Source organism: Oreochromis niloticus, linkage group LG16 (assembly GCF_001858045.2).
Source record: "Oreochromis niloticus isolate F11D_XX linkage group LG16, O_niloticus_UMD_NMBU, whole genome shotgun sequence".
NCBI classification, from domain to species: Eukaryota; Metazoa; Chordata; class Actinopteri; order Cichliformes; family Cichlidae; genus Oreochromis; species Oreochromis niloticus.
The window spans coordinates 18,720,919-18,734,818 of record NC_031987.2 but is presented as its reverse complement, the minus strand read 5'-3'; the positions used below and the strand labels follow the sequence as shown (position 1 = coordinate 18,734,818).

Here is a 13,900-nt window from a genome sequence, read left to right as displayed (position 1 = left end):
AGGACAGTGAGACAGCAGTGAAGTGACAGATGGGTTCAAGGTGGGGTTGGAATTAAACCATGGATCGGGATGCTGAGCTGTAGATGTTCAGATTTACATCATGGATGACCAGGATGGACAGGATTAAAAATAAGAGTACATTAGCAGGATGGCTCCGTTTGAGCAATTTGGAGACAAAGTTATAGAGGCAAGGCTTTGGTATAGTAGACATGCTGGATCCTGAATATGGTGCCAGGCAGGAGGAAAAGAGGAAGGCCACAGAGAAGATTGTGGTTGTAACCACAAAAGACTGTGTTTCAAATGGATGTTGCTAAAGAGAAGGTTCAAATTCTAACAGCTTTACACATTTTCTTGTCTTAGCAGCACAGATGATCTACGTTGGAGCTTGGTGGAGTACAAGCATGTAGGAATCCACATCTCCAAGAGCCTAAACAGGCAGACCAACACAGAGGTAGTATACAAAAAAAAGATGGACAGGTTCGGAGATTATTCAGTGTACTTTATGTACGCTGCTGGGGGAATAGCATCAGAATTGGTGATAGCAGCAGACTGTGTGAAATGATCAGGAAGGCTGGGTCTGTAACTGGGTCCAACTTGGGCATGTTTGAAGCTGTGGTGGAGAGGTCACTGAGCAAACTGTTATCCATTCATGCATCTATAATGAATGACCACCCTCTGCACCATCACGCACAAGAACATTTCAGCTGCTTTAACAAATCCATTTTTCAAAATCCATTTTTTAAAATTACTTATAATTTGCATTATAGTAGTGAAAAAGTACAGACCAATGTAATATATCACATAACCAAGATCAGTTATCGATGCATATATGCATTCTGAAAACTGTGCAATGTCAGATCTTCTGATTAAAATACTGAGGATCGAAATAACATTTTTTTTTTATCTAAATAATTATGAAAATTTTAAGAGACAGACAGAAAAGTTGGGCCTGGATTTTTCCCCTTTTTAAAAAGTGACACCTACTGTTACATATGGAAGCTTTTTTATAGCCAAGTCAAAATTTTAAATGAGTGACTCCAACTTCTAACTGAAACTTTTGTACTTAAATTGAAATGTGGACTTCTGGAGAGCAATCTTTTATCTTTCTCGGTGGTGGAAACAAGCTTCCATAATTATAATTACCAAATATTTACCAAAAGGACTGAAACTTAAATGACAAATTCCAATTAGTACCTTGTAGCTGAGTGCCTCTGCCAACCAGTTAGGTTGCAGGTTAGATGAATCTCTGTCCAGAGTCATATGCAGTGAAGAAATGTAACCACTGAGCAACGAATAGTAATAAATTCATTATACAACTAATGTGAAATATGGTCACAATCAATTTGGTCACAATTTTGAGTTATTGTTGAACAATGGCAAATGGAATTCCCTCAAGAGATATGAGGAACTATGTCCCTTGTACAAAAATACAGACAAGCACAAAGCTACACCATTTTCTAGATGCTAACTAAATCTTCAATAAAAAAAAGTCCCCTTGAATTTTAAGGTCAAGTTTCCTGCTTAGATTTTGGTATGAAACTGTACCAGGTATACAGTTTTGAATCTTTTGTCACCATTTGCACTTACAAAAGCGTACTTTATCCGATATATGTACTTAAATTAGAATAAAAGGATACAAAAGGCAAAAATTTATTCAGTCTTTACAGATAGCGAGACAGCTCATTTATTTCTAAAATCAATCTGTGAAACATAGACATCTCTGTATGTGCACACATTGCATTTATTCAGTAGAATTTGAAGTAGAACAAGATGAGCGTCTTAGCTTGGATTTAAGTGGAGGAAACAATCAATAAAACATCTGTAATGACACAGTTGTGTTGATTACTAGTTCAGAAATTCACATTAAAAACGAGACACTTTCCCTTTTTTTTCTTTTTTTTTTTTTTTAAGTGCCAGCCTTAGAAAAGACGAAGGGATGGGAGGGGGAGGGGGGGACTACAAACGGCCTGGAAATACACATGCAGTGGTTTCACCACACCCAACCCCCCACCCCCGGGTCAAACCACAGGCTCCGGGACTAGGTGAAGGTTAGCAGATCAATACAAAAGGAGGGAAAGACTAGTGAAGTCATTTAAAAGTTTTCACACCAAAAGACAAAAGACCCACTGAAACACCTCAAGGAAAGGCTCACTCCTAAATTCCACCTCCACCTTCAAGTATTCCCTCCAGCACTTGCACCACTTCAAGTATTCCCGCTCTGAACTCCAAACCTTCGATTTCAGTACTACTTCTTAGGTTTACAACATAAGCTATGATATAAGTGCACTCCAAATGTAATCTATACATAGAAAAATAAAGATGACATTAAGTAGAAGTAATAGTTATAACAATCACTTTATATTTCAATATTGTACACAAAAGTGATGTTAAATCACTTTATAACGTGGCATCACATTCCCCGCCCCCTGAGTGTAATGTTCAAGTTTAACTTTCTGTATGTACGGAAAAGCAAACAGGAACAGCAACCTTGGTTTGGTTATTTAAATAACATTAGCAATCATTGGCAACGACAATGATTAGAAGCTCGAGTAATTATGCCTTTCCACAGGCCGTTGTGCTTGTGTGTGGTGGATGCATTATGTACACGCTGCAGATCGATCATGTGACTCTGGCTCCGGCCCGTTCCCTGGCGTTGAGACACAGACAGCCATCATCCTGGAAAATAAACACAAGTGTTAAGAAACAGACGAGACACTGAAGAAAAATCAATGCAGGTATTGAGCAGATGATCATACTGAACTGTAAGGGTATTGATAGCGCCCCCCCCCCCCATCTGCGAGAAGTGTGAAGAACAAGGACAACTAAACATTCATCTTCCCCTCTCATCAATCACATCAGGCAGCACTATGAAAGATAACTGACTGATGTGTAGCTCATTTTTCTAAGGAGTCGCATCCACTCACCTTAGTCTCAGTGTATGAGCAGGCTCTCCAGCTTCCTCACGAACCAGCAGCAATGCAACTCCGGCATTTATACAACTTGGGGTCGTGGGTGCGGATGTGATTCCGTACATTCCTTAGTCGAAAGAACGTCTTACTGCAGAGCTGCAGCAGAAGGGAATAGAAAGTGTTAACAACAAAGAAATAACTGGAAAAGAGCTGCGATGCTGCAATTTAAAAAAAACAAAACAAAAAACTCCTGAGTGTCTCAATGCCACCCAAAAAGCAGCAAAGACTTTGTTAGGCAAGAACTACACCTATGGCAACTGAGTCATTGTGACCAGTGCCTTTTTGATGTGTCAGGGTTTATATGCACATTGCTGGTGACTAGATAACACTTCCACCAAATTTGAGAAAGAAATAGCTCTGAGCTACAAAAAGAATGATCCAATTTCAAAGTGCCTTTATTCTGCAGCCGTTCACCGGTAACAATCAAAACCGCGCTGTTAGAAAGAGGAGAATTGTAAGTTTCATGTGTTTGTAGGATTACAGCAGCAGTGGCTGCAGTTTCTCCAAACATGCTTTCAGAAGTATGGGATGAGTTTGACTCGCCTCGGCTTGACTCAGTTTCAATTACAATCAAGTGCCATCGTTAAGTCAACCCAGTCAAAAGTCCTGTGATGTCATTTGTATGCAACACGAACACCACAACAAAAGAGGACTTCGAGGCAATGGTATAGCTGCTGCTCGGTCTGTGGCTTTTTGTCAGACTCCGAGACCACAGTGTTGTTCTTTGAGCAGCTCTCTCCCTCGTTGCTGTGTTTGAAAAATGGCGGTTTTGATTTTCGCAAAGAGATGCTATCATGACTCATTGAGTAACGGCATTGACCAGCCATGGCATGCTGTCTGTTGATGTCACATTTTGGATTGCCTCGAATCACTTGGAACCCCTGGGGAGTATGTACTAAAAAAAAAAAAAAAAAAAAAAAAAGTACCTGGTACTATGACCCAATGGAAAACCCTGAAAGGTGTGTTGAGCTGTGTCGAACAGACCTGAGTAGATACTAGTGTAAAGGCCTAAATGAGCACGTGAACATGTCCATTACTTTGATTCTTTTTGACTCACCTTATATTTCAAGAAAACGCTGTTCAACCCAAAAACTGTAGCAAACTGTTGACCAACTCCATTTAATTTCTCATCATGGGCATATTTGGTGCTAAAATTATTGTCAGTCTATATAAAGTCATCCATCTTTCTTTTGGTTTGCTATTAAAACTACAAATGAGGTCAAGTAAACTAATATGAAGCCCTGTTTCATTCAGACAGAATGGTTTAATGTTTGTTGTAAGGTTTTTAAGAACAACACTTCTGGTCTCTCACGCTTTGCTACATCTTCTGACAAAAGTCACCACTAGTGTAAGTTTAAAAATAAAGGCTGTGCTTGGCCTATTAGAAAGAAAGCTAGAAGTAACAGACCTTGTGTTTTTGTCTAAATGCCACATGAAAATAGTATCACCTCAAAGCTTTCTAACACCCTGAGCAGAGCAGCAGGTGAAAAAGATCTTAGACACAAGGTAGTACTGTCCAAAGATGCAGAGAAAGGTCACTAAAGCCCCTTTTCCATTAGTACCTACTCAGATCGACTCGGCATGGTTCGCCACGGTTTTCGGGGTATCTGCCCAGCTGGGGTTCCAAGTGGTACTAGCAGGTACTAAAACGTGATGTTGTCAGAAAAACAAGTATTTGAATTCCTTGGTGCTTACCGGACATGGCCAGTGCTTGCCCTCAATGTGCCTAAGGCGATGCATAATTAGGGCATCACAATCCTTGTAGGAGGCTGAGCACTGCAGACAGGCGTGGGCTGCTTTTGGAACTTTGGGGGCTTGACTACGAGGCCCTCTGAGCTGCTTTAGTCGTGCCCGACGTACAGCATCCAGCACGGCACAGCTCCTACTGCTCAGAGCGAGGAGCTTACCTTGTTGCTAGAGAAAAATAAAATAAAATTATGAGTTAATGAGTTGTATTCACATTTTTTAGATAGAAATGATTAGATGCTTTTAAAAGATTAGGCGCCAGAGGCGATGCTTCAAATAAAGACTGTACAGTTATAAAATTAGATATAAAAGCAAGCGTGAGATCATAATCACTGCTATGTTTTGCTGCTACTTTTTTTGTATTACCTTTGGCATGGTCCCTGCAGGTTTTGACCTAGCACATCTGGCTAGAGGTAAAGTGTTTCGAGGGTTGGGCCTGGGTCTACGACCCTTAACTTGGGTCACTTTCCTCTCCTCTCTCTCCCTCTTCACCACTGGCAGGATGGGTGGCCCTCTGGCTCTCAGAGTCCTGTGGGGTGACTCTTCTGCTTCAAATTTCTCTCCAACTTGTGACACAGAGCGTGTTAAGCAGATATCAACACTCTCCTCCTCTTTCTTCAGTCCAGATATGGGCCCCCCTGCTGGCCGGCAGAAGCTGAACAGAAAGCCAGAGTCCAGTAACTTGATGGGGGGCTTGCTCTGGCGTTTACCCAGGTCTGGTGAGGGAGGATCAGGGAAAGCTCCAACTGGCACAGGTTCTGCTGGTTCCTCTTTGATGACTTTATAAAGAGGGTGGTTGTAGATGGACGGTGGAGGTGCTTGCTCTGAAAACTGGAGCCCATCAGGTTCATTTTCCTTCACTTTTGGTCTAGTGTCCATGGTCCCTCTTAGCCCCTGGCTTCCCACCTTTCTTCCCTCTTCTCTGGCATTACACCTCGCACTCTTCACCTCCTTTGTGGAGCCTCGTCTGAGTTTAGCCTTTGCCGCAGGTCGGCTGCTGTTGTATCGCAGTGTTCTGACTGTCTCAACAGCGACCTTGTTTCTAGCCTGTATCTTCTGTGAAGGTAACGATTTGTGGGGTGTGTGGCCACAGTAATTATTTGATGAAAATCGGAGACCTGAGAGAGCGTATTCAGCTGGTTCTGATTTGATCCTGACTTTGTTTCTGACTAGCTTTTTATTCGAGCCACGTCGCAGAGGCTGCTGAGCATGGAGGTGGGAACCGTCACCCTTCCTCACGGATTGTCTCAGTTGCCTCCCCCCAAAGGCAGCCCTGGATGTAGGCTGGAAAATGTCAGGTAACACCCCTTTACTGCGCATGCTCCTGTCACTGGGAGGAACATGCTTCCGGGTGGTTTTTGGCCTCTTAGCTGTAATCTTCTCTGTGCTAGCTGCTGCAGCAGGTTTGCTCTTTACAGGCTTATGGAGGAGGTGAGTGTTAACAGGGTTGCAGAGAGGAAACGCCAGAGTCACATCCCCATAGGATAGTCCCGGGGACGGTGAACGGGGTTTCCGACGCTTGGTGAGTGAATAGTTGTTGGCCTTCAGCTTTCTTAGTCGCTTCTTTTGTCTCCAGCCAATAAGATCTTCTGGTCTGGGGAGGAGAGAAGTCCTTTGTAACCCCAGAACATTCATCAACTTGTACTTTTCCTGTGCTCTGGCATAATCCTCTTCATCCTCGCCAACCTCCTCAACTTCCTGCTTAACCCTCACAGGGCTGCACACCGTGCCAGGTCTCAATCTAGAAGAGCAGGAAAGCTGGGAGATGGGATGAGATTTTTTGGTTTTTTGAGAGGTCTCCGACATTGGCAGCAATCTCTGAACCTGCTTGGCAGCTCCAGGAGTGGAGCGGAGCAGACGGGTGTTCGATGGGGATACGGGTGAGTAACTCTGTGACTGTGGGGTAGATGTGGCATTTCGAGGTGTGGAGGCCTTTTTTGAAGAGGGGGATTTAAAGTCCATGAGCTTCATCCTGTGTGAGGGACTTAGAGGGTGGCCGTTTTGGGATTTTGGCGTTCTGCGCAAATTGCGGCTGGGACTTCCTTCAAAAGACTCATCTGATGCATCCAGTGTTAGACTGAAGCCGGTGTTCACATTGTCCTCTAATCCCAAAGCCCTTTTCCTTTTGCGTTCCCTCTGGTGGTGATGACGCTCACGGCACGCACCAGCATAGGCCGAGTTTGGATGAAGTTGCTGTTCCTGCTCTTTAATGAGGGCAGAGCAGGCTTCCACTGCAGGCCACATGCCCAGGTGGCGGGCCATGGCAATGACTTCAGGTAGATCCTTGCGGCGAACACACAGAGTGGAGGAATAGGAGAAATCCAGCAAAGAGAGAAGGCTGTCCTCACTGAAACCTGGGGGGTTAAAAGGAGCCTTTAATTAGATCACTGGTCAATCAGAGGGTGAGAAGAGGGAGATGAAAGCAATTTGGTGTAAACAGAAGATCAGAGGGAGAGCACTCCAAGAGGGAGCAAAGTGTAAACATGACAGTTGAAACAAGACGACAAATTAACAACTCCTTTAATCATGGACACTTCTAGTCTCATGTAAGAACACACATCAAAGATAAGTAAATGTTAACACAGACAACAGCCAAATCCCATTTTAAGGACCAGATTCTCTAAGTCTGAATTTTTAGAGTGATTACGTCTTTACAAAATGCCAAATGTCATCACAAAGACCTCTGAAACAGTTTTCTCTGCCTAAACTGGATGATATGATTACATCTTAAGTTTCCTTAACACTATTGTTTAAGCAATGATAAGACGTTAATCTTCTTACCTAATGTCAGGAGTTTGCATTATTTTCATTCAGTCTCTTAATAAATGTGTATTCATTAAAATCTGTGTAATAAATCACTCAGAATTATAAATGACTCTACCGTTTGGTTCTAACCAGGAATTATTGATAACAGGGCAATAAAGGGACAATGTTGACTGCAGTTTATTAAGTTTATTACTGACTGGAGCTGCAACATTATATTTACCATTTGGTTGAAAGACAGTCAGCATTCTGATTACTAAATAATGACTGGCAAGCAAAAGTCTGCTGGTACAATCTTCTCAAATGCTGCATTAATTTTTCATGAACATGAATAAAAAAATCTTTTAGATTTTGGACAATAAGTCATGTAAAAAAAGAGGAAAAAGGAACAATGGGAAAGTTGTCTAGAGCACAAATTATAATGGACATTTTTTAGCATTATCTGATGTTTTAAAGGGAAAAAAGAAACAAACATTTAATTTAGTAATGTATAGATTTATGGATGATGGAAATAAGGGTTGGGTTATCCTAAAATTGAAACAAAATATACAGTCTGCTGCTCAACCATATCACAAGCTAGAAGTATTTACGCCATTTCTCAATGCCAGCATTCAAAAGTGAGGCAAAAATCTGGGAGATGTGATGAGTTCAGACAAACACGCACTTTCTTGGAAATCATTCATTGTGCTGCACTCAAAACGGTCTGATTGGTAGTTATCCTGTTCATTTACTTAATAGTTAAGTCGAAACCCTAATTATACTTAGTCCTCCATAAACCTGACCATTTGCTGCATGAAGGAGGAGTGAAGGTGCCACAAATTTGTTTTTGGATGCAGCTTCTGTTATGTAACTGCCAATACTCTCAAGCCCCTTCATGCTCACAGTTCTCCCTTTCAAGTATTACTGGGGACAGTTTCAGCAACCATCATTTTGAAATAAGCGGTAGAATGGCTAAAACTTAACACTCAAAGGGAACAAGTCTGTTTTCTTTTTTATCTCCAAACCATCCTTAACAAAGGAATCCATTATCTTTCATGTCCCTATGGGAAGTGGAAAAAACTACATGTCCATTTTGTCTCTTAAAGTATACAGTGCCTTGAGGCGACTGCTATTGTGATCTGGTGCTATATTAATTAAATTGAACTAAACAATTTTTCAGGCATTTAGACCAGAAATATTCACACTGAAGTGGACCAAAGGTGAAGTTTTGACACCTGTGGGGGCTGAGTTACTGATGTGAGGAGAAGGATCAGGCTCAGTAAGGTATTTTGGTCTGCCTTCAGCCACCTACCCAAAAACATAGCTCAGGCAGAGAAATCTGGCACCCAGGTGTCCAGTCTTACCTGTGAGATCTATGTCTGCCTTCATGCTCGAGTCCATTTCCGTGAAGATCTCCTGAAAGTGATCACTGACGGCCGCCAGGACGGCTCTGTGTGCCAAGAAGGAACGCCCGCTTGTCCGCAGGGTAATGTCACAGAACAGGCCCGCCTCACGCTGACTCCTCAGCTTGCTCAGCATGTCGGAGCTGTGTGACACTACTGTCTTTGTGACACATCCTCTGCCACCCGGCTCCTATGAGGCACAGACAAAACCGAAAAAGACAGATCGAAATACTTTATTATGGGACTATGTTGTATGCTGTGTGTGTGTGTGTGAGAAAGCACTTCCAGGAGACAAGCGTGAGAGTAAGTGGGAATGAGTTAGAAGGTGTGAATTAAAATGTGTGAGATGCCGAAAAAGAAGGCTGTCTCCATAAAAATGAAGAGGCGCTTAAAGTTTGATGAGCAGAAACAAGGCGTTTGCTGTCAGTTCATCAACTCCAGTGTACACTCACCTCCGATTTCTTGTTGTGCTGACACTCTGGACAGCTGAGGACAAAGTCTCTAATCTCGAAGTACATCCCTGTGAAGAAAGCAATCGTTTAAACATCAGAACATGAGGTAACAAAAGACAGGAAAGGGTTTGGGTACACGGGCTGGAGCGGGCTAATCATTTTAAAGGTGTCACAACTGTTTCTACACTTGGTAATGCCTCACCAAAAAGAACAGCAAGGGGTGTAATTAACACCTATTGTTCATGCCTGAATAAGTCTCTCAATCTTTGACTGATTCAACCACTTGTGCATATGTGAGTCTGTGTCTGTTTCAAATATCCCTACACTTACAGACAATCAGAATGCTTAAATCTCTGCTGGTGTATAGATAACATCATTAGTAGGCAGTTATAAGATTAATATGCATTTGTAGAAGTCTACACATGACTCGCATGCTTTACTAAAGACACTTAGACGACAAAAGTGATGTTCATACCTTCCCACCAGTAGTTTTCAGCCACGCATCTGTAGGTCTCTTCCAGTGAGAGGTGGCGTTGGCCCGGTCGCCTTATGTGGAAAGTGGAGATTGCCTCATGTCTTCGATCCTCATTCAAAACCTCCCGGTAGTTGATGAAGCCCCTTTCCAGTTTCTTTCGATACAGCAGCCCGTCTATCACCTCAAAGTTGGGGGACCACCGTGCGGTGGACCCACGCCCACTCGAGCACCCCGCTGACTCCTTCTGCCCGGATTGCTTTCTATCTCCATCCGACCAGGGCTTGGACGGGCAACGCGTCTCTGCGTTTTCGTATTGGGCGTTGGTGTGGGTACAGTCGCAAGCCATTTTTTCTCAAAAAAAGAGGATTTATATTCCAATAAAAAGATAGAACTTTGTAGTCTCAGAAGGACTACCCCCACCACCACCTTTCTGGATCGCCCCCTTACGAAACTTTACCCAACGACCTGAAACAAAGTCCACGTGGATGAGGCGATAAAGGACGACAGAGCTGAAAAACACTCAGCTGAAAAGTCAGACACAATGTAGTGCACCACACAGAGCAAATTCTCAATAACTAACGCCTCTCATTGTGGCTTGAAAAGCAGAAGAAAAGTCAGACGGGAATCAGCCGCATTTCCCTGCCCCTGCTTTGTATCCTTGCTGTCAATGAGAGCATCACTTCTCTCTATCCAAACATCCCTAAATATGCAATAGTTACACTTCCTCCTCGGGACACGGTTTGTCAAATTTCTTAGCAATGTCTCGGTTTCGACTGTCGGGCAACACGGTTCTTTTTTTAATATCCCTCCAAATGTGGATAATAACCCATGAGAGTATCGCGCCAACAACGCCAAGCCAAGTGATGTAAAGTCACCACAACGACCGCGTAAACAGGCTTCACCGTCAACCCCTCGCCGGCAGTCCGTCTTCCATCTGTCTCAGAGGTCGGGAGTGGCCTCTGGGGATGGATGACGGCGGGCAGCCTCACCTCTGGCGTTAACTTGTGATTTCTTTTCGCCAACTCGAGTCGGAAGCAACATGATGACGCAGCTATCAGCTCAGCATCGCGACTTGGACGACCTAAAAGCGAGGCTGGTCGCCCCGACCAGCTCGAAAATGTTGCAATAATCACCGCCGGACCCCTTCAAAAGCGAGCCAGCAAGCTCCGGTCAGACACCCGACATAGTTCACCCCCCTTCAGCCGCCACAAAGCCGCTCTAGTAGTCAAATAATCCAATTTTTCAAACTCGTAACCTTCTGTTTGTTGCTAATCAGCAGACTAACCGAGCGAAGTGCTCCCCGCCTTCACACAAAGGCTATTAGCAGAAGCTTTAAAGAGCTTCGCCCGAGCCAATTATGATTGGCTGCTGCGGCTGTCACTCAAACAGCCAGTTTTCTTCCATTTGCAGTAAGCTAGGTTGTTCGCTCACGATTCCAGTGTACTAGTATTTGCTTCACTTGCTGCAAACACAAGTGAAACACGATACAGCCAGTGTGTCGTATACATTAACGGAATACGCTGTTTCATGTGGCGACTCTTCAATATTTTCCTCCCCAGAATAAGTTATAGCTACAACCGACACTTGCAGATTTACTCACATTTCAAAACGTTAGCTACCTTTCATCATCTCAGTGTCTCTTACAAATATTGTATTCGGATATTCATTTTGTAAACGTTTGGGTTACATTTCCAGACTTTAATAAAATGTAAAAAATAAAAAACAATAAAATACATCAACCAGGCCCATGTCCAAAACATGTTTATTACTAAATTCTGATGACAAGATCAACAATGACAAGGGCAAAACAAAAAGGCGGCTATTTCCTTAAAATGTAAATCATAATCATGGAAATGCGATGAAATAATGTAGATTTTAGAAAAAGAAAATAAAAACAACAACTTTGTTATTAAGGCAAAAACTGATGATTACATTTTTTTAAATAAGGCTGGATTACACTTCTGAAAAGATCCACATGCCCGTACGAGATGAATTTACAGCTGGGTCCATAATTTGTTATGGCAAGTTTTAGTGAACTAGTTTTGTCCTTGTACAGTTTGTGCAGACTTTCAATTTTAATTCAGCTGGGCTTACAAACATTTTGCATGAAATGTTTAGGAATTTTTATACACATTTTTATACAAAGCCTTTTATTTTCAGAGGCTCAAATGGAAAAAGTAGTAAACTTTTAAATATAATAATTGTTTTTAATACTTGGATGAAAATAATTTGGACTCACCTTTATGAAGTCTAGAATCATCACCGAATGGTATAAGTTCCTTTTCGTCAGATGCTCTGCCTTCAGTTTTGTCTACAGTAACTAGAAATCATGCTCAGGTGGTTTGGTCATTGAAGAATATTTCCTTTCCTTTACTTGAGAAACTCCTGGGTTGCTTTTTTATTTTTACTTTGCTTTGGATCATTATCCATTTGCACTGTGAAGCATTTTCCAGTCAGTTTTGCAAAACATGACTGAATCTGAGCACAGAGCACAGCCCAGTACACTTCAGAATTCATCCTGGCACTTCTATCAGCAGTGATATAATGAGTAAGGACTGCTGACCTGGTTCCACTGCCCACTATACATACCCATGCCATAGCATTGCCTCACCACACTCCATACATTTCTCTTCTCGTCAATCTGGTACAGTCATCTGTCTAAAGATTTTTTTTTCCAGAACTCTTTTGTATGTTTTCTGACAAAGTCTAAACCTAAACTCTCTGTATTTCCATTCATGAAGGCGTCTCTTAATTGTCGACCTTGACAGTGGCATGCCTGAATCCTCGAGAGTGTTCTCGACTTGATTAGATGTTGTGAAAAAATTTTTCCATTCCAGCGAACACATTTTTTCATTCTGCACTTTAGTTCTCTTCTGTGGTATTCCAGGACATTTGGTGTTGCTTAGTTAGCCAGTGCATTCCTCCTGTTGATTTGGCCACCCCTAAAGGTTTTGCTGTCTCTCTGATAGGTTTATTTTGTTTGTTTAGCCTAATGATGGCCTCCCTCATATGCAATGACATCCTTTGGGCCTCATGATTAGAATTACAGTGAAAAAATCAACTTCAGATATTACATCTTCACTTGGCATGAAATTAATGAGGGAACAGCAAGTGTTCAACTACTTTTCAGCCTCTGAAAATGGGAGACTGTGTATAAAAACGACTTTATGAAAACCTCTTGAATTAAAGCTAAGCTAAGCTTTAAAGTCTGCACTTCAGTCATGTGTTGACTGTTTGAGTGCAAAGCCAGTGTGGTGGTGTAAAGAAGCAAATCTTCAAAAACAAATTATGGATGATTAATGGATTGGATTATGTAAAAATCTGAAATGATGATTAATAATGCTACAGCAATCTGGAAACAAAAGTACATCCAGTGGAAATTGTTGGGGGTTTTTTTTACTTGACTTGGTACAAGTTCATATTTTACCCTCTTTCATCCTCAACGATGCTTGAAGCCTGGGTTGCTTTTTTACTTTGGGTCATTATCCATTTGCACTGTGAAGTATTTTCCAATCAGTTTTGCAAAATTCGGTTGAATCTGAGCACAAAGTAAAGCCTTGTTCACAGAATTTCTTTAAAATAGTGTCTACACAACATATAATATGCTTTATCACAATTACAGGGATTTTTTTGTAATATGTATAAAAAGCAATTAAAATTTTGGCCTCTAATTCAGTAGAAATGAGGTCTTGTGTAGTTGCCCATCACTCTCTGACATAGCTTACTGGAAATTTTGACCACTCTTTAATTCACAGTTTCTTCAGCTGCAAAATGTTTGAGTGTTTTCCTGGATGGACGCGCTGCCTCGTTCAAATTCAACCACAACATTTCATTGGGTTTCAGTCCATATCCCTCAGTTTCCTCTATAAGTCATACCTTGGTGTATTTGTAAGTGTGCTTAGGTTCATCATTCTGTTAAAATCCCACTTGTGGTTCAACCTCAAGTTTCACACAAAGGATTTAACGTGATCTTTCAGATCATTTCACTGTGAGCTGCCCAGTATTCAAGGCAGACAAACAACTCCAAACCACATTTCCAACATCATCCTTCACAGTCGGCATGTGGCTCGCCTGAAAAACTGTCTTTGGTCTGCGCCTGTCATGTCTACTTTT

At 42.0% G+C, this 13,900-nt stretch overlaps 1 protein-coding gene across 1 annotated transcript; it reads right to left on the bottom strand.

Annotated features, from left to right (window-relative positions):
* Window positions 1-1,636: 1,636 nt before the first annotated feature.
* si:dkey-229b18.3 (uncharacterized) lies at window positions 1,637-11,115 on the bottom strand. The gene is made up of 7 exons (XM_005460012.4): window positions 9,788-11,115; window positions 9,313-9,380; window positions 8,822-9,050; window positions 5,082-7,069; window positions 4,665-4,883; window positions 2,925-3,065; window positions 1,637-2,676 (listed from the first exon to the last, which is right to left on the bottom strand). The coding sequence occupies exons 1-6, from the start codon at window positions 10,131-10,133 to the stop codon at window positions 2,961-2,963; spliced, it is 2,955 nt and encodes a 984-aa protein (XP_005460069.1). The 5' UTR covers window positions 10,134-11,115; the 3' UTR covers window positions 1,637-2,676; window positions 2,925-2,960.
* Window positions 11,116-13,900: the final 2,785 nt, after the last annotated feature.

Excerpts from the sequence above, each read along its gene's own strand:
- si:dkey-229b18.3 (XM_005460012.4), bottom strand. The coding sequence starts at position 10,133 with ATGGCTTGCGACTGTACCCACACCAACGCCCAATACGAAAACGCAGAG. Across the intron at positions 9,381-9,787 it reads TGAAAACTACTGGTGGGAAG|GGATGTACTTCGAGATTAGA; the intron begins GTATGAACATCA and ends CTTTCTTCACAG. Across the intron at positions 9,051-9,312 it reads AGCACAACAAGAAATCGGAG|GAGCCGGGTGGCAGAGGATG; the intron begins GTGAGTGTACAC and ends TGTGCCTCATAG.